Source organism: Buteo buteo, chromosome 16, assembly GCF_964188355.1.
Source record: "Buteo buteo chromosome 16, bButBut1.hap1.1, whole genome shotgun sequence".
NCBI classification, from domain to species: Eukaryota; Metazoa; Chordata; class Aves; order Accipitriformes; family Accipitridae; genus Buteo; species Buteo buteo.
In genome coordinates, this window is record NC_134186.1 from 16,025,616 (window position 1) to 16,051,572 (window position 25,957).

General features: G+C 36.2%; 1 protein-coding gene across 11 annotated transcripts in view; it reads left to right on the top strand.

Annotated features, from left to right (window-relative positions):
- Nucleotides 1-25,957, top strand: part of PLEKHA7 (pleckstrin homology domain containing A7) — a 166,910-nt gene that overhangs the window by 125,975 nt on the left and 14,978 nt on the right. For 10 of the 11 annotated variants that reach the window (XM_075047990.1, XM_075047994.1, XM_075047993.1 and 7 more), the window contains 11 exons: nucleotides 4,894-5,413; nucleotides 7,489-7,575; nucleotides 9,905-9,958; nucleotides 15,680-15,748; nucleotides 15,913-15,993; nucleotides 17,335-17,484; nucleotides 19,181-19,282; nucleotides 22,865-22,973; nucleotides 24,063-24,301; nucleotides 25,328-25,516; nucleotides 25,772-25,889. In XM_075047990.1, the coding sequence (XP_074904091.1) occupies nucleotides 4,894-5,413; nucleotides 7,489-7,575; nucleotides 9,905-9,958; nucleotides 15,680-15,748; nucleotides 15,913-15,993; nucleotides 17,335-17,484; nucleotides 19,181-19,282; nucleotides 22,865-22,973; nucleotides 24,063-24,301; nucleotides 25,328-25,516; nucleotides 25,772-25,889 (1,718 nt within the window). The remainder of the gene's footprint in view (nucleotides 1-4,893; nucleotides 5,414-7,488; nucleotides 7,576-9,904; nucleotides 9,959-15,679; nucleotides 15,749-15,912; nucleotides 15,994-17,334; nucleotides 17,485-19,180; nucleotides 19,283-22,864; nucleotides 22,974-24,062; nucleotides 24,302-25,327; nucleotides 25,517-25,771; nucleotides 25,890-25,957) is intronic. The other variant, XM_075047991.1, reaches the window with a different exon arrangement.

Sequence of the window (25,957 nt, forward strand, 5' to 3'; positions counted from 1 at the left end):
TTTTACCCCCTTCTGTTCCTGTTCCAAAGATCCATTCGCTCCTCTACATGAGATCACTGCACTCAAAGTCACAGTGTGTGCGTCACCTATTGAAAGGTCTGCGTATACTCATTTAGTTAATGAAGAGGTCCTAGGATGTTCCCATGGTCTCCAGGATTCTTTTTTCCCTTTTCAGTCCCTGAAAATTACCTAAATTCTACCAAGAAGTGGAATGCACATGGGAGTGCTTTTGTAATTTGAAAATCTTATCATTGCTTTACTTCCAAAGTGTGCATAGGTACCAGTTGAAAAAATGAAGTGATGTATGCATGTGTCTGTTCAGAATGTCACCTTGTGTCAAGTGGCAGGAAAGACAGTTGGGCTCTATGCTGCATGCGAGGATTTTTCAAATATGGGTAACCTCCTCAATTAGTACCTTATAAATTTGCGAAAATCTAATCATAATCTAGAACAATAGGAGACATTAGCATTAGTGGGTTTTAGGAGGAAGAAAACATTTGGGGCATTTTTTTTTTTAATGCTTATCGAAGCTAACATTTGTCATTTTGGATCCAGTAAGAAATTTAAGCTTGTTAATTCTGTTTCGAAGTCCATTCTTCTACTCTCTTAACCTTTGGAATTACCCTTAAAGAAGCCTTCATACTTTTCGATTTTATATAACATTGTTCTAGCCTGCTAGAGTTAGTTTACTTGCATTTTTTTTTGCCTGGATATCAATCAGTGCTTCCCAAAAGAATATGACTTAAATGAAAAAAAGTACTTGGTATGTTAGTTCTTCTTACATGCACAGATATATTAGTCTAAAGTAATACGGAGAACTATTGAACTAATTAGCCAGTGCTTAAGAAAACTTCTGTTGATGTTTTTCACATCAAAAGTATTGGCAATGAACAGGCTTGACTGATAGCTAAATAAGTACTGTTTTCTTCCTAATTACTCTTTCCAGTAAATCACCTTTAGGCGTGTATCAGGTGTAGTGTTAAGATAGCACTGTTGCAGGTGCAAGCTTTTGTTCTAGATAAAACTAGCTACCTCAGCTGGAGCTGTTAAGTATTCAAAGAAACTTCACAAAAGTTAACTGCTTTGTTCTGCCATGTAACCAAAATCTAACTTTATGTATGTAGTAATTTTCTTCTTACCTTAAGAACTTTATGTTCTATTTTAGCTCAGTTGACCTTGTTTTCTTTGTCTTTCCCTGACAAATGCTGTTATATTCTCTGCATTCAGAATAAATTGCACATTACCTTCCCGAAGATTAATGGATTGATTTTTTTTAAATGGCACTTTCTCTCAACCTGCTGAGGTTCTTGCAGTGCCCTTAACTGACGGATAAAAGTGGCATGTTAGTTGTTGAGTGTCTTCTTGATTTCAGGATGTAGAAATTTAAGATAGAGATGATAATTTGATTGACATTCCATTTTCATTTTAGTAAGTATGAGTGGACCACTTAATTTCTTAACGCTCCATGTTTATTGTTATTCCACTTGAAATGTTACAAATGAAGAACCTCTGAGGATTTGGAAGCCTTTATAATTTTTGAACACAGAATGACTACAGTTTTGTTTCCTGGCTCAGGTGTATAAAGACACAATGCTTGCCAGCATGTTGTTTATGACAAGAAAGAACTCTTTCAGCTAGAGGCTTCACACAAATACAGCAGTTGTTTGTACAATTATTTGCAGGGATTGCACCTTTTATACAGATATTTAGATCTTTCAAATAGATATTTTACTTTCTCTTTTTATAAAGCACTTGGAACTGTTTGCTAACTAGTAAATATTAGCTGTCACTTTGGAGATTCATCTCTCTTAGCTGCACTGTTAGCTGCACTACAGTTACAACCAATGTAGTCATTTAACCCCTCTCTGTTCTCAGGAAAGGGGAATACCTGCTTTGGTAAGGTTCATGTCAGCCTTTGAGAGAGATCTAGAGAACTGGAAGAAGGTTTGAAAGGAGGCTTTCAGGAGATTTTGGGTTTAAGTAATTAAAGTTCAGGACCATCAAACAGCAGCTGTCCAGAAATTATTAGTCTTTGATCTGATTCCAGTGCCTGGATAGACATAGTGAATTCATAATTGTAAAGGATTTGCTATTTCTAACAGTTTATTTGCACTTAAACAAAGAATATATATATCAGTAAATGCAACCTTAATATTTCCCATCTAAATGCAGTCATGTTGAGGAATTTCATTCCTTGCAAATACAGTGTTAAACATCTCTTGCTATGCAGAACTTTCTTTCCTGATTTGCTTAAGGAAGAAACATTACTTGTCTTTGTTAGCTTCTGTGCATTCCCATGAATGGGCATAGTGTTTCCACTATAATTGTATTTGTTTTCTTTTGAACATCTATCTTCTCTTTTTACAGTACCTTCTGTGCAGTTGCTTCCCATTGCAGACCCTGAATGATTTTCATGGCCAATATTCATATAATATGGCATCAGGCCATTTTTTCACTCTTCAATGTCTGCTTTCCTTTTTATATTCTTTATTCCTCATCATTCAAGACAGGGAGATTCTCAAGAAGAGCTGCTTTTTGCTTATTTTTACTCTTGATCCCTGAGAAAGCAATTGTCCACAGTCCATGGTGGACTAATTTGAGTCATTTGGGACATTGCTCCTTTCCTGTCACAGAAATTGGTTATGTCGTCTTAGTGCCTATTTTTATACAATGCAAATTATTTTTAAAGGTCTGAAACCTTGTGTGCTAGAGGTGCCACCTGCTCCAAGGCTGTCATCTTAGCTGGAGGTTTCTCCTTACTTCATATACTGAGAAATTGCAACCTGCCTGTATGTAGGCAGTTGCCTCTGAAGTTCAGCTTTGAATATGACTTTCCCTGTGCAATGTAATACACAGGCAACTGTGTTCTTTTTTCTAGCAGGCTGAAGTATTGCATGAAGTCGGCACTTCCCAGCTACTCAAAGTACTGCTTTCATCCAAACAGTTTTTAGTTCCTCTCAGACAAATGCATCCTTTTCTAGAAGAACGACCTGATTTCCCTCCCCACAAAAACCACATGGGGTCTTTGTTTTCAGACTGGTTTTGCTCCTAAAGCTGCTAGCCCTGATGACTTCATGACTACCATTAATTCTTGCTGATCTCAGTACTTTACCCTTTCATGTCCAATTAGAAAATAACCAACACAGATCATTTGCAACATTCAGTAGTTTGCCAGTGCCTTCATGACAGTTCTGCTAGGTTGGAGTACAGGACTGGTCAAGCCCCTTTCCTCATTTTTCCACAGGAAAATCACCAAAAGGATCTGTCCTAGCTTCATGCCTGTCTCAGATGTCCTTTTGAAGCAAGTTATCTCAGTTCTCATTCCTACCTAGAGAAAACACATTTCTACCAACCACTTTGATTTTCATGTGGAAAGAATTGGCAGTACAGTAAAGAACATACAGAGTACCCATGATGTAATGAGCTAGACAAATAAAAGAGGTTACTTGACCACTAAATGCTGATCTTTGAGTTGGCTCTATTCATACTCCCTGCCTGCTTTGACCTTCATTGTGAAATTCGAGGGAACATCAAGGGTCTGTGGTATGAGAGAGCAGAGCTTTTACGAATTTGTAATCCTCCATGCAGCGCAGGGCAGTTATTCTGCTTTCTGGCGTGAGAAATTATGTATCCTCTCAAGAGCATCCATATTTCAAGACAGCCCAACAGAGCCAAATCCTGCAGAGGCAACTACTGAGCAGCAGTAGCAATTCTTTTCCCCCTGCTTCTGTTGTTCTTGGATGCTGAACAAAGATGTTCCTTTCCATCATGCCCTGTCTTTCATGCACAATTCTTGCAGTTTCCACACCATCAGGTCTCCCTCTCATGCAGAGAGTGGAGCCTACCAAGTGGAGTGATGAATGTGCTCAGAGTTTCTTCATTTGTGGGGTTTTTTTTGTTGTTTTTATTTATTTTTTGTATTGTTGCTCTGTAGCAAGTCTAGCAGAATGGTTTTCTGTTTGGAGGTCCTGAATCAATGAGCGAATGACTGCAAGTGCAAACCCCCCAGATCTTTAATTGGAGAATCAGAAATAAGACAGACAGGTTTTATGCATGAGGCTGTGGAAAGATTTTGACTTCAAAGTAGGTGAGGGGGCTAACTACACTCTGTCAAAGCTATTGCTAATTCTGTCTTAACTCTCTACCTACTAAAAGATTTAATTTCTACAGTTTACGTGTATTATGGATGCAGTACTAAAGACAGGATGTAATGCCTCTTTTTATATTGTAGTTTGTCAATGAGTTGTGTTGCAAAAAACCTTGTGTTGCTTAAAATGGTAGAACTGGTAGCATTAGGTCAGATGAAAGTAAATCATACAGACCTGGGGACCTTGAGCAATTTCTTACTTTTTTTTTTTTTTTGCTTCATTCACATCAACAAAAATTATCTGAGATACTTATTCTGTGATTGGTGAGATTTCTTCTTGCACTTTAAGGTAATTTTTTATAATGAGCATGCATTTGTAGTTCATAAACTGCACCACCTAGTGGTGAGCAGGCTTTCAGTGAAAAGAAATATTGTAATTTATGGATTTGCTCTTTAAACATAATAATTCCTCTCTTCATGTTCTTGACATTCTTTTTGGTCTAAGTACATAATGCTGCTGTCCTTTATGTTTATTTCTAGTAGGTCATCCTAGGTTAGACACTAAATTAAAAGCCTGTATTTATACTATTTACATCTTTGCATCAATACAGTGTAACTTTTTTGTGTAGAGTAGATTTCATCAATATTACTTTGTTAATATTTCTGTAAATTCTTTTTAAATTACTTGTGTGTTCTGTCTTGTAGCTCCTATGCTAATGTCATAAGAGATTTTTTTTTTTCCATCAGTCACTCCTGCTCATCAATGTATGCCAAAATTTACCCTTTTTTTTCACCCTCCCTTACAGCCTCACTTCTGATCAGACTCTTACACGTCAGGGTCCCAATCCACCTTTTCCTGAAAACTATCACACTTTGCCAAAGAATACCAGGCAGCCTTCAGGGAGCTCACCACCACCTCCAATCCGCAATTTGCCGAGTGACTACAAATATGCACAAGATCGTGTTAGCCACTTGAAGATGTCCCAGGAGGAAAGGAAAGCAAATAAAGACGGAACTGTTTGGCAGCTGTATGAGTGGCAGCAGAGACAGCAATTTAAACATGGCAGCCCCACTGCCCCGCTTTATGTAAGTTCTTCAGACTTTATTGATCGTGGTAAGTCAAAAAGTTCATTAGATGTTCCACGATCAATATCTGTTCCGCCCTCTCCATCTGATATTCCTCCACCTGGACCTCCAAAAAGCTTTCCCCCAAGGAGACCACATACTCCTGCAGAAAGGCTTACAGTTAAACCATCTGACGAGAGACAGACTGTAGATGTTCCTTTTGCTGGATCACCCAGGAAGATACGAAATCATGCTGTAAAGGTTTGTATACAGTATAACTGATTTCAAACTATTCTACATGTGGTGTCATACATTGATAATTTAATTTAGTCATTTTTCATTGCATCCTTCATTGTGTATGAAAGATCGTGCAAGCAAAGGTTAACACAATGAATAATTTTCTCCTAAAACTCTTATCTTTCTGATCTTTTCAGATTTATTAATTTTTGTTGGGCAGAAAAGGAAAATTGGTGGTACAGCACCTTGGTTTGGAATATTTTTATGCAAAAACTGGAAGGCACATGTTTATATGTATGAAATACACGAATTGTAGTATTTTAGTGTATAGACTAGGTAGGCAAGAATATAAAACTCAGCAGGATAAACTCTTCCTTGATTATTTACTTACGCTTGTAGTCTTCAGTGCTTGCCGCGTCTGTTTTCTCTACGTGTCTTGCTATTGTAGTTAGTCTTACAGCTGATTCAGTTATTATGTTTTTAGCCATAACTAAAAATTTTTCATACATCTGATAGTTTAAGCCCTTTACAGAGTCATTATCATTGGGCTAACAAAAATCAAATAGTGTTGGTCTGAAACTTTAACCTTCTGCAGAATTTCGGTCTGGGTTTTTTTGTGGGTACTGTTGTAGCCTCTTATGCAGAGGTGACAGAGGTTTCCCTATTCGGTACTCCACATGGTGCTCCTTGCCTAAGGAAATTAGGGAAAATACAGGATTGAATCAATGTAGAACTTGTCTTGGTAGCTCTTACACTGGAATAAGTGGAAATGAAAGCCTCTGTATTCACCTAATTCTTTGACCTCAACCATGGGCTCTGATGGGGAAAGTATTTGCAAAGAAAGAGGCTTGTAAATTCAGACACCCAGCATGGGTTCAGGACCATGACTTTAGGTTGCATGCCAGCTTCATGCACAATTTAGATTTTTTTCCTAGTGTATGTGCGCTGTAGCTGTCAGATGTCTTTGAGCTTTTATAGATTTATAATATTCTGTCAGAGGGTGAAAAAGACTAGTGATGTGCAGCACTGGAAATTAATATTTTTTTAACGCCTGATTATATTATACCAGGCATTGGTTTCTCCATGTGTAAGTTGAAGGAGCATTACAACCCTTACGAAGGAATGTGCAGCAGTCTTTTCCCTTCCTGTGTAATGTAACTACATAAATTTTACGCATAAAATAAAGCTCTTTTTATGTCACACTGGTTTTACCAATATAGGGAAACACAGTTTTCCTCATCTGTAAAACTTTGCTGTGAAACTTATGTAAAAGTTTCTAGAGAAAAATGCTCGTGTTTTTATATGTAAGCACACAGCATCATTTTACGTTTAAATGTATCTGTCTATAGAAATCTGTGATACTCCCCCCTCCCTGGAATGTTTTATTAAATTCCATCCAGTTACACTTTGGGGGGGGGGGGGGGGGGAGGGAAGGAAATTAAAAAGGCAGAACAAAACAGCATTCAGTGAAATTCAGAGACAGGAATAAAAATAAATCATAAGACATTTAGTCTGCCTTGAGGAAAGCCATAAAAGTTTGGTATTAAGAGAAAAATGAAAGAATGGATGCGCAGTAGGGTTTCATATTATAAGCTGAAAGGGGTGGATCAACTACGATTATTTAAAAAACACCTGGTATTAATGGAACCCATTGCCACAAGGTGTCACTCATGTCAGCAGCTTAGTGTTTGCTGACTAAAAGAGGGCATTCACAGTTGTTACTGTATGGAGTACAAGCCTGCTGTTGGAGGGCATAAGGCAACCAGCCTTTCTCTGGGAGGCATTAGGTAGGGGGGAACTTTATGAGTGTTTGTTTTATTTGCTGGAAGCCACTGCGCATTCTGCTGAAGCATCTTGTCCTGCCAGAATCTGCTGATCTGCCCAGCGACACAAGTGCTAAATTTGCATTTGTTCATTCCTAAGTTTTACTTAATCATCAAAGGATCTGGCTGGCCTGTGAATGTTACCCTGATCTAAGCATGCTGTGAATTCAAATAGAAAATTTGTGGCAGAGGTGTATATCTTCTGAATTTTCCCTCAAGTACAACATGACTCTCACTTGAGACAATCCTTACAATTCTGGCTGTGGCTTCTTACAGAGCTCAACTCACATTGATCGACGCTCTATGCCTGCTATGGGCTACATGACACATACAGTGAGCGCACCCAGTTTGCATGGCAAGTCGGTAAGTTGAGAGAGCACTTACTTTTCCTTTTGTGTCATCATAGTATTGTAGTTATGTTTTAAAAACCTGCTCATTCCATAGTAGTTGTATTTTTATTAGTTAAAACATAAATAACTTGAATGAGAACCTAATCTTAACCAGCTCCCAGTAAACCCTGTAGGAATTTTGCTGCTACCTGCAACATGAACAGGGGTGAAGTCTGTGTTATTACAGGATTCAACTTTATTATGTTTATTTGACCAAATGCAGAGTTAATGGAATAATTGCTTAATCATGTCAAGTAACTGCTTTCTGGGCACTGAGGTGAAAAATGTAATTACAGTTACTCTCCCTGAAGACTGCTAATTTCCTCTTTACAATGTGTCTAAATACCTGCAGCCTGAAGAGCTAACATTGCTTCTCATTCGATTAAGGAGACATCAGGCTAAGTTGGCTAGTATACGAAATTACACAATCGCACAATTACTGCAGCACTTGCCAACTAATTCCACCTATCAGGTCAGCTGCTGCGTGGCTCATCTGTGCCGTATGACATTTTTTGTGACTCTGCACATGCTTCATTAGTGGCATGCTTGAGTCTGTGCTTTCTTGCCCATTCTTTGGTATTCTACAATTCCCAGGTTGTTTGCAGTTTTTCTTTGCTACTGTGTTTGCTATAAAAGATGAGCATTTTAAGTTACAGGCCACTAGTGCATATGTTTCAAAGTGTTATGTATACTTCCTTTTTATACTATTTCTGAAAATGCTGCATCTTCAGAAATGTGGGTTAAAATACTAGATAAGTTCATTCTAAAGCAAAACCATTTCTTTGTGCTGCTTTCATGGTGGAATTGGCTCCCTGTGCCACATGCTGCGTCACCTGCAAATTGAAATGCATCAGCCAGTTTGTACATTCATATGAGCTTGTAACTGTGTCAGTTCTGCAGGTGAACATTGGTTCATAAAAGCTCAGGGGCATCTTGGATCATCAACAGGGCTCTTGATTGCTCTGATGTATGAAACTTGTAAATGTGAGATCAAACAAATGTATTTACAGAGCTCTTTGGTTCATATTAGAGCCTCAAAAATGGAGCCACCTGGGAATAAAATGTGGTGACTCTGCTTGGAATTGGTGAAGGTTTTGTATTGGCCCGAGACCAAAGGTATTTTTTTGTATTTGGAAAAGTTTCATTTTTGGACTTAGCTCACCTACAGAACAATTGCACTAAGATGGGTGATAGTAACAGGGATTTCTCAAAAAATGGGCAGACTTTCTAGTCAAGTCCTCAGCTGGACTTACAAGCTGATCAAACAAGAATTGTAAGTGAACACCTCTAAAGAAATGCAAGTGTGACCTATTGATTTTATGGCATAAAGGGTTTTTCTTTTCTTTTTTAACTACACATTCTCATTGGCTCAAAACTTGAGAAAAGGTATAGTTGTGTTTTTCTTTTATTCTGAAGTTTAATGTACACAGGATATAAAATCCTGTCAAAAGAGCATTAGGAATTCTAGGAATTTGGGGGCATTTTGGCTGACTACAAAGCACGTTTGCAACAGTTAAACTTTATTTTGTTCTGTATTGCAAATACTTCTTTTGAAAATAGGAGAAATAACTTTGTTATGACTTCTGTGCATGCTTTTCTTGAAGTGACTGTAATGAAGATGTTGCTAGATGAATGTAACTATAAAATTAAGCTGATAGCAATTACAGGTGAGCCAATGAAAAGTAAGGATCAAGTTGAATGCTATCACTTAAAAGACAAAATGGATTCTCTAATCGTATAAGTGAGATCTTTTTCAGTAATTTATTCACAAAACTTATTTTGTACTTTCCCTGAATAAAGGAATTCATATCTTAAAATGTGTATGAAATGTGATCAAAAGTATTCTAATGATTTGTTATATGATGGCTTTTAGTTACATCTGACATTCAGTTAGGTACAGTTTTTCTCTTCTGCTCCCAAAGAGACTTATTGTGCTGGAGGACAACACTATAACTTTTTCAGAGAAGGGACAGTCAGTAGAAATTGATCTTGAAAAAAAAATCTTTTGAAAACCTATTGTTTCAGGTAGTTACATGTCTCATTAGAGGTGGAAAACTCAAATCTATGTGTTTGGAGGGTGGGCATGAGGTAGTAATATTTCTTGGGAAATTTTTTGCCCATTTTTCAGCTGTAAATAGCAATATGCTGGTGGAGCAAATGTGCTTTTTTACATACTTCCTACTCTGTTATTTTGTTTCCTCTTTCATCCATTTTCTTATATATAACCAATACAAGTATTCTGAAATTGTTTCAAACATTCAAATACATTGCATTGTTTTTTCCCCCTATGTACTTACCTGAAGGCGGATGACACTTATATCCAATTGAAAAAGGATTTAGAGTATTTGGATCTCAAGGTAAGATTTTATAGGAGTCTACTTCCATTATTTTTTTTTTAACCCAGCGGTCTTCTGTGTATCATCTTTGTACCTGCAGTTTTCAAATCACCTTCTGTTCAGAGATGGAAACTCTGTGTCTTCACTGTTGTGCTTGGAATATTGAGTGTCTTCATAGTAGTGACTATACAATTAAAGTGCAAACTCAGACAATGTAATTGCTTCAGTTTGTAAGAAGCACTCATGTTACTGGTACTCCAGATAAATGATATTATGTGGGTTTAGTGAAATCAGATAAAAAACTGATTCAAAATGTTTGTCTGCTGTAGCATTAGAACTAATATGAAGTTAACTCCTCTAAGTTAAAATAGGGGATACTTTTAATCCAGCTTTTTCCCTTTAAATCTTATTGAGCTGACTTTTTCCTTATTCTTATAATATGCCCTATTTATAATGTCTTGCCTTCTTGTGAAAATGTGGTGATTAATTAGCACCTGTCATGGTTTTCATATTATTACATCTAAGAGATTTCAAATCCACCCATTAATCCATCCGTCTGTAGGTATAATCTGCCCAAATAATGTTATTTTCTTTAAAAAAAACACCTAAAAATATGATATTGAGCATCAAAGCATCTGTCTAAACTAAACTACTTCTGTGCCTGGTGCACCTGATAGTTGGCAATTGGAAAGCAAATCTAGACTTATTAATACCAGTTTTGAAGGAAAAAAACAAACAAACCCCAAACCGTGTAATCATTTTGCTTAGCAAAGGAGTCTACCACTTTCTATGGTGTGTAGGATGTCTCACCATATATAATTCATATGGTGTTTCTGAAAATCAAGGTGGCGTGAAATTTGAGACCTTGTTATCCTTATAGTTTTCATGTACGTAGTTCTCCCTGATGCCATGGGGCGTTGCATATGTGCAACTAATGAGCTGACTAAACCTATTAGTATGCATATTTCAATTTTATTTGATGTTTCAATGACTGAATATGTAGCCAAGTAGATCAGTGGAAAATACTAGTAATACGTATTACACATATGTACAGTGTCACATATATATATAAAGATAGAATATTTATCACATAATATATGTGGTATATATAGTCTAAATGATCAGATATGTAAACTGTTGTAATCAATATACAAATTTAAAATTGGTTGGACACATTTCACTTTAGGCCTTGTTCTTGGTTTGTTCATGGCTTTGCCAAATGTAACTGCATCCCAAGCCGTCAGCTGAATTTTGTGACAAATTTCAGTTAAAAAGGTCCTACGATTTGAAAAATTATTAATAAACACAGTGTTTTGTCCGTTATAAAACACAACAATTTTCACAATTAAAAACGGCCACAGTTTAAGCCTCTGAAAATGTTATATGCTTAACAAAATTATTAAGATGAGTTTTTAAATTTTGGTGGATTCCACCCAGATTGATTTGTTGCAATGCAGGACATGAAGAGCTCTTTGGTCTCCCAGGAGCTCCCCTTGTGCTTTTCTGCAGCCTGCATAGCACCTGACAAAAATAGCCAGAAAGAAAAATGGGGGGGGGGGCACCTGATCTTTCCATGAAAAGAAACTTAATGTTAGCGTTAGTTCCCTTTAGAAAAATCTTGACAGTCAGAATGTCAAGTGTGTTTCCGTAAGAATGATGTAATTTTTCAAAATGGGTATTTCTTAGTAACCGTCTTTTAGTAGTGGTCTAGAAATGTAAAAATTCAGGTCAGAGATTAAAGAGAATGTGAAACTTGAGAATGTGACATTGTGTTGGTTAAATTTGTGTTTTGCCACTAAATGTAGAGATGCTTTGTTTTGCAGTATGAGGAAAAAAGAATAGCATGCTGGATGAAACTAAGGAAATTACATATTGATTTGGTAATGGTGGAACATGGCAAATGCACAGTTAATATACATGGTACCTTTCATTTAAGACACTGAAGGCTTAGCTAGAAAGCCTATTAATTCAAGTCTCTCTTTTGACTTCATTGGGCTTTTAGTTAGACCCGCTCTGATTAAACAATTTCAAATAGGACTGAAGATTTTTGAACTGGAGTTAAACTTTTTTCTTTTCAATAAATCCATTATTTCTGAAGATCTCTCTTCTTAGAGATTTCAAAATACAACTTTTCACAATGGAACAGTGATGAAGCAATTAACTGCATAATGCATGCCATAGCACTAAAACTGATTACAGTAACTGGTTACAGAGCATTTAGTAATCTGTTGTTACTCACATGTTTTGTCCCCCCCTTGCTCTTATCCTTTTATACAAGTCTATTTTTTATTATTTAAGAGTTTAAAAATACTATCTAAGAAATAATTTTTGTTAATACCAAGATTATATTGTTCAACATTATAGTGTATTGTCATAAGTATAAATGAAATAAAAACACTCTAGAGGTGTTAATCCATTTCAGTAGTTTTCTCTTGTATGCGAGCTAGTTGTGACATAAAAAAAAGTCTAAAGGCCATTTACTCACACTATGAAAAAAAATTATTGATAATTTTGAACTTGCCAAATACCATGCATTGTGGTGGTTCCTTTAACAATATTGCCATTAGATTATGAACTTTTTTTCCCCTCAATTGTTGCAGTGGCTCTCTATTCTTGTGCTTCTGAAATAGAGGTATGCGGAGCATGAAAGAAATGGTGTGTCTGTATGCTATAGCATAACCATGCCTCTTCTGCAAAAAGATTTCCACAGTCATTTCCACAGTTGGTTTTTTTTTATCTCTAAAGTGGACAGACCCTGTATTAGAAAAGCAGAAAGGAAGAACAAAGGAAAGAAAAACTCAATTTTCCCCACAAGCTTCTAAGATGACTTTGCAAATAAGGTGAAGCAAGCTTCCCTTTTTGTGACTATGAAATCGAGTTCAAGCAGGCTACAGGAGGGATGGATGGGCAGCCTCCCTTCAGAATATTTTACAAACATTCCTGAACAGGTTATACAAAATATGGATAAGGAAGTATAGGAACATTTGTGTCACTAAGTATGAATTGTGCAACCAGTTGAGGCAAATCTGGGGCCCTCTCAGTGGTTCGGCAGTGGTCCTGCTTCATTCTTCTGCAGTCTTACTGTAATATCTGAAGCTGTTTCGTCTACTGCAGTTGAAAGAGGTTGCTAGTGCGAGCTGATAGATACTGAAGAATATAGTGCATGGCAGGTATTTGTTATGGGGGGAAGGGTAAGTGTGACTGAAATGACTTTTTTCACTGAGGTTTTAACTAGGTTGCTCAAATTATCATTACAGAGCTCGTGGTGCAAGTGTTACTACGTATTACATGACAGAAAATATCTTGCTGTAATTCCCAACACTCTTAAAACTGCAATTGGACAAGTCTGAGCAAATCCTATTTTGTGTTGTGTGTTTGTATGAGTGTTTTGCAAAAGTAAAAAAGTCTTATGGTTGGATGAACAGTCTACCCACAATATAATAAGATAAGTGGATACCCAGTTGTAGCTTCCATACCGGCAGATTGTATAAACCTCAAGGATCGGTGTGACATAAGAGCGTGTGATTACTGCTGCTCATGGAGTTTTGAGTTATAAGGTTTGTGGGTTTTAATTTTTACATCTGTAACAAGCTATTACTAAACTTTTGTTTGAAACAGATAGAAAATAATGGACCTCTGATCAACATGATATACAAAGTGCTAAAGAACTCAGCACAAGGGTTACTGTCCAGTATACATGTAAGACTGCTTGCATCTGAAATGCGCTCATCCATTGCTTTTTAAAATAGCAGTCAATGTTTACATATTCTGGCTTTTACAGGTGTCTTACGGTAAACAGTAATGCTTTCTGTAAGATTCCCCCCCCCCCCGCCCTTTTTTTTTTTCTTCTTCCCCCTCCTTTGGAGTCTGTATGCGAAATTATGGCTGACCTCAGTGTTTGGTTTCATTTTATCATGTTTTGAAAATGATTGTGCCAAGTGGTGACTCCTATGTGTAATTTTGGAAAATGTGAAAGCATGCTAAATCTTCATTATGTTCTCATGTTCACTGCTTGATAATTAACAAATTCTTTACAGTTCTGATTATGTAATTGAAAATATCCCCAAAATCTGTAGACTGTTTTTTATGTTAATTCCATTGCTTTGAAAAAGGCTTTTGCATTCTCTTAACTTGCAGATAATTAAATATGCAAAATTATTACTTTGACATGCTAGTATTTATGCTTCTATTTCATTATTTGTTACTATTATACATAGAATTTAGCATTTAAATAATTCCGTTAATACTTTCGAAAGAAAGGATTTTTTTTTTTAATATATGAAACACATCATTGTTGAAAATTAGAATATCCAAAAATTGAAAGCTTTGAGAGGCAGTAAATGCTTTTGATTTTGGTGGTGGGTAAGCAACATTTCACCACATGAAAACACATGCTAAGTCTTTGAGTGGAGTCTGCCATTGAAAGAGAAAAGACAGTAAGCTTAAATGATGGCCATACTCTTCTGTCTCAAAACTACTTTGTTATTTGAAAATACTATGTATAGATGGCTAACTTCATATAACATGTTAGATGAGCAACTGAGGCTGTATTAAAGATTTAGCTATAGTTACAGTAAAATTTAATTACTTTAAGAAAGCTAGCATGATCCTGTAGGTCCCTGTTAGGTTAATAAGTAAACTATGTAGCTTCAAGTCTGGAGCTTGCCAGGCAGTGAAAAAGCAAACTACCCTTCCTACCCCACTACAAAAGCCAAGAACTTCTGCTCTTCTATTAAAACCTCTGCTTATATATTATTAAAGCCAATATTTAGGTGAATTTTTCTTCATAAACTCTTGCCTGTATACGAACAGAAATATACTGTATATGAGTACCATACTTCTAAACACCGGGTGTTTTTTTGGTAAGACAGTATTTGCTTTAATCAATATTTAAAAGTGTTCTAATCTAGTAATATTAAGGCATTAGATTTTAAGGTTTTTAAAAACTGTATGATTAATGAGCTGTATTCTATTGCCATTTTCATAACATCATTTATTCACAGAAAGGGTCCCATGTAGACAGTGAAAATAACAAACTTTTTTACAGAGATAGACATGCCTTCATTTTAAGATTGCTGTGAAGGTTGGAAGTATAATATAGTATAGTTTCTGTACTGATTTAAAAACTGTGTTATGTGAGAAGATAACCTCACCAGAAATTGAATATGAAACCAGTGATTTCTGGAACGAGAGATTTGGTATATTATAAACATGTCAAAATAGATTAATTACATTTAATTCCCCTATAGCTCTTTTATAGCAGTCTGTCTTTAATAAAATTTGCCCAGTACTATGGAAGAGACTGTCCTTTGTAGAATGAAATAGTTGTCAAAAAGTTGTATTTTTAGTCATTAATTAATGCTGTAATACTTGCAACCACACATTTAAAGGAACTATTCAAGTCTTTTGGCTTCAAGAAAGCTATTAAAGCTGAACTGTTAAAACTATTAGGTTTTGCAGGAACTGGACCTTTGTAAACATAGACAAGTGGGGTTATGCTGTTTTGTACAGAATTTTAAGCTACTGTTAAGAGTTATTAAATAGTCTAATATAACTAGTAATCCTTTCTGATAATGTTTTTTACAAACTAAAGCCATATTTGAAAAACCTTGTATCCAAAATGTTACTCATCTTTGTTAATAACTGTGAATATTTAACAAAAATTTTCTTTTCATTGTTGAAGAATAATTAGGTTTTAATTTCCAACAAATTTCTCAATTCTTTAAAACCTGTTCCTCTTAGGTGACAGGGCGTGACACGTTAAAAGAACGAAGTACAAAACCTGTCAAGATTGCAGAAAGTGATATTGATGTAAGTATCAAATACCACTTCAGAACCTCTTGCATTGTTTTGGCTATTTATTTTTTACTGTCACGTGTTCACATTATTATGCTCTTAAGGGTAAAATATTGCTAGTGGAGACTTTTCTGCTTGGTTTTTAAAATCTAACATTATATGTATGATTTCATTTTCAGGTCAAGCTAAGCATTTTCTGTGAGCAGGACAGAATTCTGCAGGACTTGGAGGACAAAATAAGAGCCCTTAAGGAAAATAAAGTAAGTAGGTTAAAAAGGGGTTTATAAAATTAAATAACAACTTTCATCTAATCATAAAATACAGAATTACAAACAAAAAATCAAAATACTGGATGCTGCTTGCATTGTAGTAGTTTCCTTTGGACATGTATATAAACTTACATAAGGAAAAGAATTAGTTTTTATGTTAGGATTGAGTACCCACTTTTAGAAAACGTATTTTTGAAAACAAATGTTTTAAAACCATATACATTTAATTTTCTGGCACTTATTATAAATTGGGGTACATACACTTTTCTGTGTAGTTTTGCTTTATGTCTTAATATGTATATGGTGGGAGTCTGAGTCATGTTTCATTTGCAGTTCTTCCCGCCTGCACAATGTTTGTAAAAATAGCAGCATGCAACCATATTGAGCTCTCACTGTAACTTGTGTCATGGTTTGTTGTTGTTTGTTTTTGGTTTGTTTTTTTGTTTTTTTTTGTTTTTGTTTGGTTGGTTGTTGGGGTTTTTTTTTAAGAAAGGAGTAAGAGAAGGGGGAGAGATTCAAATTTGTAGTAATTTCAGAAACCTATGCTGGTTTATATATAGTGCTGTGAACTTAGTTCTGAGCGTTATGACTGAAATGCTGGAATATTTTCTGTGACAAGTTTGTAGCTGGAGCCCACCTCCTTTCCTCTGTGCCCATTCAAGTCAGAGTTCAAATAGTAAACAATAACAAAATGGTTTGCCTTTCCTGGCCTATATGTATCTTTATCTGCTTCACTGCCTGTGAGCTACAGCTGTCAATAAATTGAGGTAGTTCAGAGAAAAATGTGTTCTAAAATGAAAGTACTGTCCAGGTAGATCCTTGAGAAGAGCTACTGTGCAAAAATTATTCAGTGTTATTTACTCCTGACTGAATGAATTGGACCTACTTTGTGTTTTAGACTTTATTTTAATTGCTCACATGGCTAATTCAACTATAGCAGTGAATGAGAACCTATTCTTAAATAAATAGCTAATGCTGTGCTGTGGTAGGGCTGTCACTGCTTAAGGGAATTTTTCTGAAACTGGAAATTGCAGTTTTGTACAGACTGTAAATAGAAAAATTCCCCTTTCAGTGCTTTGTGTTTTCCAGTTTTGGCTACTTAATGTAAAGATTGAATGGAAAATATCAGATAATTTTGGTTATAATAGTTAATTAAGGCTCTTGCACTTTTTCATTTACATCTTAGTCTCACAACAGGAGGCCAATCCTAACCTCTAGTGGCTTATAAGAAAGACTAGGAGTGTGGAAGACAACTTTCATATTCCCGCGGGTAGATAAATAAAATTCCATGTAAAGCTGTTGTAAGCTTACTACCATCTCCTTCTTTGTTAGGATCAGCTGGAGTCTGTTTTGGAGGTTTTACACAGACAGATGGAACAGTACAAAGACCAACCACAACATGCAGAAAAAATTTCTTACCAGCAGAGACTTTTGCAAGAGGATCTCATACATATTCGGGCTGAAATATCCAAAGTTTCAACGGTATGTGTTTTTGGTTGTTTCAAGAAAACCATAATTAAAATACCAGTCAGAGTAAAACTGTATTGTTTGTAGGATAGGAGAGTTAAGTCCTGTTCTGAACTGATTTGGTTAAGGTACAGGACAATAAACCAGAATAAAAAAATTTAAACAATCTCTCTAGCTTTCTTTTTCAATGCTCCCTTCCCACCTCCCCCCCCAAAAAAAGCTCAAAAAAACTTTTTTATACCTTTTGCATTTATGTATAGGGCTTAAATTGCAATTCTTTCAGCTAGCCCTTTGAAAATATAAATATGATTCCATGGTATTTTTCCAGGGGAAGAAGAACTGGGAAATTCTGTTGATGTTTCAGTCAAAATTTACTGTTGATATTATGACTTAATAAAATTCAATTGCAATTTAATGTTGCATTTTTATTAATAAAAATATTTCTAAGAATTGGCCATGAAAGAGAGTATATTAAACCTGGGTGTTGTGTACTCACTGTATTATTCCTACCTCTTAATGAATATGGGACTAGTTCTTCATAAGATTCTTTCTAGAATTGCACAAACACCTTTCCTATAGTAAGATTTGATCATTAAAATGCTAGTATTATTTATATGTATATATACAGTGTTTTGTACCTCTAGAAAATGTATGACTTTCGCAGACAGCATTTAAAATTTAGTTGGGAGCATAAATAGCAAGTAATTGTAAGAATGGCTGTACTGGTCCAGTCCAAGGCTGCTTCTAGCCCAGGGTTCTGGCTTCAACAGTGGACATAAGCAGATGCTTAGGGAGTAGTAAGGATAGGAGAGGTGGGTCCCAACTTTTTTGCATCCAAAATATCATTTGGCAAGATATTGCATAGATCTTTTTCCCGCTGTGTGGACAGCCCCTTTCTTTTATTTGTTTTGAGCCTGAATTGTATATGTTTCATGTGATAGACCGTTATTCTTGTATGAGAAAGGATAGAGAACGGTCAGTTGTTATCTACTCTCTCCGTGCCAGTTATGGTTTCGTTGACCTCCATTATTTCTTGCCCTCAACTCTGAAGTGATCTCTTTTCCAGACTTCAGAGGAAAAGCCTATTCCATCATTCCTTACATAAAAATGCTCCAGACACTTAATTTTCCTAAGTTCTGGGTCAGAAGGCAGACAATGGTGTCATGGATGCTGGAGATAATCTAAGTAAAGTAAGGGTAATTGGATGGCCTTGTTTTCCAGGTGTCTGCTTGTTTATTCACTTCTAATGCCATTACAACACAGTCTGTAGAACTTTTAAAGGATAACCTGCTTTGTGTTTCAAAACATGAGTTCTGGTTTAGGTGACTGGATTTTAATTATAAACTTGTTTACATAGGGGAGTGAAGTAAAAGGAAATGGAATCGGAATAGACTTGATTCCTTCATAGCATATTAGTCATAGTTCAGATTCTATTATGTGCCAGTTGTATGCTTAAGAAATGGTTTTGTGTGAGGAAGATGGCCAGAGTTTTTTAACTAGGGATTCTTGACTTGATCTTGCAAGCTATAAAGCATTTTGAAGTTTATCATCAACTCCAAGCAAAAATGTAGACTACAAAAATGGATTTTTTGCTTCTTTTTATAATAGAGCAACACCATCTTAAAAACACTTCGGTGCTCAATTAGAGAATGGATAGAGTGATTTTGAAGTTTATTGTAACATTGTATTAGAGTATTCACTCTGTTAATAGGAAATGGAAAATGCCTGGAATGAGTATCTGAAATTAGAAAAGGATGTAAGCCAGCTGAAAAAAGCCTTACAGGAACAGATGAATAGTTCATTGGTATCTCAGGTGAGTCTATTTCCAGACACTGGTTTACTTATGAGGATGATTTTGTCTGAACTTGAAACTATTACCTCATAAGAGAAATCCTCTGCAATTTTTGCACTGTATTCAGCTGTCATGTAGTTAAGTTTGCAAAGTTCAGACATTGTAATGGCATAGCTGTGCAGTAACTAGCTATCTTGCAGCATCTGTAATAGTTTCTCATAAGTTGTCTATGCAAATTTGTCATTATTTTATTATGTTTTTATTACATACTGACATCTTGACATTGATAACGTATTTAATTTATAAGACTATGCAGGACTTCTTAGTCTTCCATTTATTTGATCTGACATTGTTGGATTCTTCGTCTGTTTTTAAGAACATCAGTCACTGACTTGTTATTGTCATTACTTGTTCTTTGTCATGTTCTTCTATCTATGGAAGATTTATCTCTGCAGATTGTTTTGTGAAGTGGAATAAGTGTTTAACAGCCATCAGTAATTGAAAGGCATCTCGGTTTTAAGTCAATTATTCAGTTTTGAATCTTATGAAGAAGCTTTGTTTGAAGCTAAGTTATTCTGTTTGCTGAACTGGATGTGGCACACCAGATTATTTCTACATACCTGGTTACAACTGGTGTTTTTATTCTTACAGCAAGGAATACAGTCTGGATTATTTTTCCTGTGTTTAAGCAGAACGGTTTTGTTTAAAAGACAAAACACAAGGAACAAAGCTAATGTATACCTTTTGCTCAAATCTTAGCCTACTTTTCCAAATATCCTGGACCAAAAGAGCTCATTAGTTAAAAATTTAAATTTATTTATTTGCAAGAGATTTCTGGTCAGATATGGATTGAAGTCTATTTATTTTCACTAATAATAGATAAATGTTTTGTATCAAAGCAAGAGTTGTAAAACTTTTTTAGATTGCATCAATCTTCAAAACCTATTTGCATTTACTTTTAATTTTGGGAGGTGGGAGAGTGAATCAGTTTCTAGAGCCAGAATATTATGTAATTGAGCTCAGCTGTAGAATACATCCCTCCAAAAAATCCCAGAGGTATTTTAGAATAAAATCGTCCCTGTATGAAGTTATTTTGTTTAATAAAGGGAAATTACAGGTTTAAACAAAATCTACTTTGTTAAAGTACTTTAACAATTTCCAGTTGTGCACTGAGCATGCTTAAAATACTGAATGTGTGGCATGTGATTCAGCAATACATATAAAGGGAATGCGGTTTGCACAGTAAAATGTTCACTCAGTTTTATTATTATATCACATATATGCATAATTATTAAAAGTGCACATGCATGCACATACACTAACATATGCATGTTATGTGTTTTGTGTGTGTATACTTACTATATATATGTATATATGTATGTATGCATAGATATGTTTGTCTTTGGCTAAGATTTTAAAAAAATGTTTCTGAATACCTATTTTGGAGATACTAAGGGGAGCTGATTTTTTCAGAATGTACTGAATATTCTTAAAACTATATTCCTTCAAAGAAGTCTGAGTTCAAGTACCCATAACAGTTAGAGTTTTTTTGATCTCTGCCCAAGGGTATGTAGACTCAAGATTGTTTATCTAGTATTTTCCAATAGCACTAAATTAATACAGGCTGTATTTAAAAAAAATGCAGTCTTCATGGAATGTTATTAAAAATTCAGTAAATTTACAGTCTCAAGTTGCTGTAGGAAACAGCTAATGTTGTTTCTATATAACATTAATTAAGAGGTTAAAAACTAAATGTTTCAACCAGCTCAGAGTAAATCTTGCTTTTAAGAGTGTAGCTTCGTTGTCTTTTGCTTAAGGGTTGGGGGGATCTGGGCATGCTGAAATTAACTGAGATGTGGTATTTTGTCAGTGATAACTTTTTAGTTGGTAAGTGTTTCTCCCCTGGTTTTATAAATCATTCTAAATTATGTTTCTGTGTGAAGGAAGTTAGAGAAATCGATGTATTTCTCCAAGTAACCTTTTTATGCTTGCCCATAAAGTATATTTATACCCTTTCATAAACAGCAATCTTGGCTTTCATAATTTAAAAATAAATTCATCTGCTTATCTTTTAGATCTAGTCCACTTTTGATCTAAAATATTCTTTTCACATCAATATTTAAGTAATGGGAAGAAATAATATTAAAAGATCTCCTGGCTTTTGTACGTTACTAATCGAACATTTTCTGAGTGGTTTCAGAAGCAGGATTTTTTCTACATGTGGGGTTTTTTTAATCAGTTCTGAGGCTTGGTTATTGTAAATCCATCATTTGGTTCCTTGTAGTATGATTAATCTCAGAAAACTGAAATGGAATGTGCAAATTTATAGATTGTATCCTGACAATCTTTCAAGATATGTCCCATCTATCGAGTGAGTTTACTACAGGCAAATAACGTTCTCCATCATTTAAATGTTTGTGTTCTTGGCACCCTGTTTGCTGATCTGTAACCTGGCTGAACATATTTTCTGATCTAAGACAGAAAGTGGAGAGCAATTTATATGCCTGCCTTAGTTCTATGAGGTGTAAGAGCTTTTACTAAAGTTTTTCTCTTTCAGACTTATAGGATTAATTAGTGGTTATTTTGCAGCTCATGGCAAGTGATGGATTTCTAGAGTTCTTGAGCAGTTTGTAAGCAATTCTTAACTAAAGTGTTTCACTGCCTTCTGCTTCCTTTAATACTACTGTTTTCCTCTTGGTTTTCCTAAGTTTATTCTTAATGCCAGTTTTTGAAGGCAGAATCACCAGGCTTTGATTAAGTAGATAAGATTAGCTATTTATGATGATTGCAGTGAACATCTGACTGAAGTGGTGGCTTCTGTAGCCAAGGCGTCTGGCTGCACGATGCAATCAAAGGGGGAGTCCAGACTGTAGACAAAGCTTCCCTTTCTTTCCTCCTGGATAGCCTCCGTAAAGCAAATAGGATGCAAGATGAGACCAAATCCTGGAACAGCAGCAATATACTGTTTCAACCTGCAATACATCATGTCCAGTAGACCTACCAACACAAATATAAGCAGAAATTAAATTTGTCAGCCCTTCTGAGTTAGTTTTGGTTTTATATTTCATCCGTTAAAAACTATTAGGAAGTTCATGGCAGTATTCAGGGAAACTCTACTGATTTTTTTGCTTTTTTTAATATTGAGCATACTCTTAAAGGTATTAAGATGAGTTTCTTAAGGCTGCCTTAGCAGTCTTAAGTGTGTTAGTATAGAATTTAAGAACAAAGTTGAAATGAAAAGGTTCTGTAAGCTCAGTTTATGTAGAACATTAAACTAGGTTTTTGTAGCCTCAATAGTATTGTAGAGAAAAATGTAGAGGTGTCTCTTTCCCCTAGTCGTCTATAAGAAGTCTTCCAAGACTCAGAAAATGCTCTAATAAATTTTATGGGCAAGATATGTTGGTTTGTGTTGGTGGTTTTTTGTTTGTTTTTTTATTTTATTTTATTTTAAAATAATCATTTAACTCATTTCTAGACTCCTAAGTTTTCATCTAAGTTCTGAAACATTAGTTTGGTTTTGGTATCAAAAGAAGGGTAAGCCCATAATAAAATAAAAATGAGATATAATTGATTTTTCTTTTTTTCTTTTACTACAAACATCAGGAGAAAACACAAATACAAAAAGACTTGTGGAGAATTGAAGATGTTACAGCTGGCTTGAGTGCAAATAAAACAAACTACAAAACCATAGTAGACTCTATCAAGAATCCAGGTAAGGAGAACATAACTAAAACAAAAAATATACAAGTGGAGCTGATCTTTAGGTCCATGCAAATAGTCTAGAAGTTTGCTCTACTGCAGAAAATCCAGTTAATTCTGCTATTGGCTGCATCAGAAATCTCTGTTGATTGAGCACATTTAACTTGGTGTTTATTTGGTTGAGGCGGCAAAAAGGTTTTTTTGTATTTGTTTTCACATACTGATGGCACTAAAATGTAATGACTGTAAAAAGGGAACAATAATAATAGTAATGGGTTGAGTTCTTCAAGTTGCAGAAAGAGTTTCTGTCACACGCCAGGCTCATACCAGCATAGTATCTATTCTGCATTCTGTCCAGGAGCTCCTCTCTGTGTTCTTCTCTGCCTTCCTCCCGACTGCCTTTTTTTTTTTTTTTTTTTTTTTTTTTTTCCCCTTTCCCTTGGATGCCGCCCTTGCTGCAGTTGCCTTCCCCCTCCCTCTTCAGGCAGGTGTTTGGTGGGTAGAGCAACAACATCAGCTATGGAAAAGAAGAGGGGAAAGTGGGTGGGATCTGTCTTTCAGTTGCTTTATGTTTCAAAGAAAAGAGCGAATGCATTGGGATACCAAGAGACTGTTAACACCTATTGTACATTCACTTTATATTTAAAGTATCTTTGCTTACCTTTTACATACAGAGATAAAATAGTTTTGAGATGGTGAGATCTTCTTTAAGGTATGGCTATGAGTGCCTAGCCTTGTCTAGGTCTACAGGCATCTTAAGGAGCCCGTGGCATGGGGCCAGATACAGTCTATGAATTGATTTTGTGTGACTCTCGGGCTTTTCCTTCCTGCCCTCCCACTGCCCTCTCCAAGGAATTTTACTGGATGATACTAAAGCATGTGTTTTTATTTTCTACCTGAAAGGCTTGCTTGATCCTCATCAAGAAAATGTTTTCCACCCCTGCTATAATGTGACATTCAAACATTTTTATGTCCAAAACCCCCCCCGTTTGTGTTCAAAGCAATGTGCCTGTTTTATGAAGTCTAAGGATGTTGATTGCTATTCTTAAGAACATTATTGATGAGAAACAACACCTAACACATTTGCATATTTCTCCCCTAGAGAGAAAAATAGTGCCTTCATTTTCTCAGTCTTCAGTGCCTTCCTTACCAGCTTCCCTCGCAACTGCGGAGAGCAAACTTTCAGTTCCACAAAGCCCTCCACCCAGTCCGGTTAAATCCTCTCTGGAGGTTAGACTGTATCCACAGCCTTATTTCCAGGCCAGAATGCAGCACCAAGCACAGCAGCTGAAAAAAATTGAGCCGCCTCTTCAGTCACCAATTAAGCTCAAGCCAAAGGTTGTAAGTACTGCTCTTGTGAGATTCATTCACCAATGATTCCATTTACTTCTGGCAGAAACAGTTAAAGTTTCATGGTTACAGAGTGCACACAGTGTGGAGGGACAACAGGGAGACGCTTAAGGTGTTTGTACTGAAACGGAGTGATATAGCACTTACAGCAGGATACATGTGCATAACCTGGCCTTTGTGTACAGTAGCCTGTCCTGCTTTCAGCTGGGATAGAGTTAACTGTCTTCCTAGTAGCTGGTACAGTGCTATGTTTTGAGTTCAGTATGTGAAGAATGCTGATAACACTGATGTTTGCAGTTGTTGCTAAGTAATGTTTAGTCTAAAGTCAAGGATTTTTCAGCTTCTCATGCCCAGCCAGCCAGCGAGAAAGCTGGAGGGGCACAAGAAGTTGGGAGGGGACACAGCCAGGGCAGCTGACCCAAACTGGCCAACGGGGTATTCCATACCATGGGACATCGCATCCAGTATAGAAACTGGGGGGAGTAGGGGCAGGGGATTGCCGCTCGGGGACTAACTGGGTGTCGATCGGCAGGTAGTGAGCAATTGCACTGCACATCATTTGTACATTCCCATCCTTTTATTATTGCTGTTGTCATTTTATTAATGTTATCATTATCATTATTAGTTTCTTCTTTTCTGTTCTATTAAACTGTTCTTATCTCAACCCACGAGTTTTACTTCTTTTCCCGATTTTTCTCTCCCATCCCACTGGGTGTGGGGGGGAGTGAGTGAGTGGCTGTGTGGTGCTTAGTTGCTGGCTGGGGTTAAACCACGATATAGCCATATACTCTTTTAGAACATACCAATGCAGAGCCTTCCTTGGTAAAGCTTTGTGGTTGATTAGTTGTTTGCTTTCTTGGGTCTTGTTTGGTTTCTAAAGCCTCAAGCTCCTGGTGTGGACAGAGGAGCGTATGCCAGGGCAGTCACAAATAACTCATATAATGTAATGAACTTCCAGTCGTTTTATGCCTGACTGTTTTCAGAGCTTGCCAAATAGGTGTGCTTTCATGTTACCAGGATGATGAAGCACCGCCCAGACCTCCTCTCCCTCAGTTGTACAGTCCTGATGATCAGCCACCAGCTGTTCCACCTCTCCCGAGAGAAGCCACTGTCATCAGACACACATCAGTGCGGGGCCTGAAACGTCAGTCAGATGAAAGAAAGAGAGACCGAGAACTCGGACAGTATGTAAATGGAGATTATAGGGTGAGCACTCATACACCTGTAGACCGGCACTTTACTGATATGTGAACCTATAATAAAAGATATTATTGTCTGTAAAATACATGGACCTCTAGGTCTTGTAATAAGGACAGAGAGTAATGGCAGGGAGAGATCTATGCCGTATAATGGTGGAGAGAGATTTAGTAATCCAGAAACAAAGCTTTAGGATTTGTTTTAAGATTATTAAGACTTGCTGTCCATGATTTCATTTGAGCTGATGAGTATTTTTCCATATAGGTGGAACTGCGTTCATACATGAGTGAACCAGAACTAGCAACGATAGGTGGTGACCTCAGCCAACCTTCCAGTGGTTTAATAAGCTCTGACAGTGGATACCAGACATTACCTACCCGTGGTAAGCCAGGAATTTATGTAGTTGATTTTTAACAGTGCTGTTTGTATAAGAGCTTTTCTCTCCTAGGA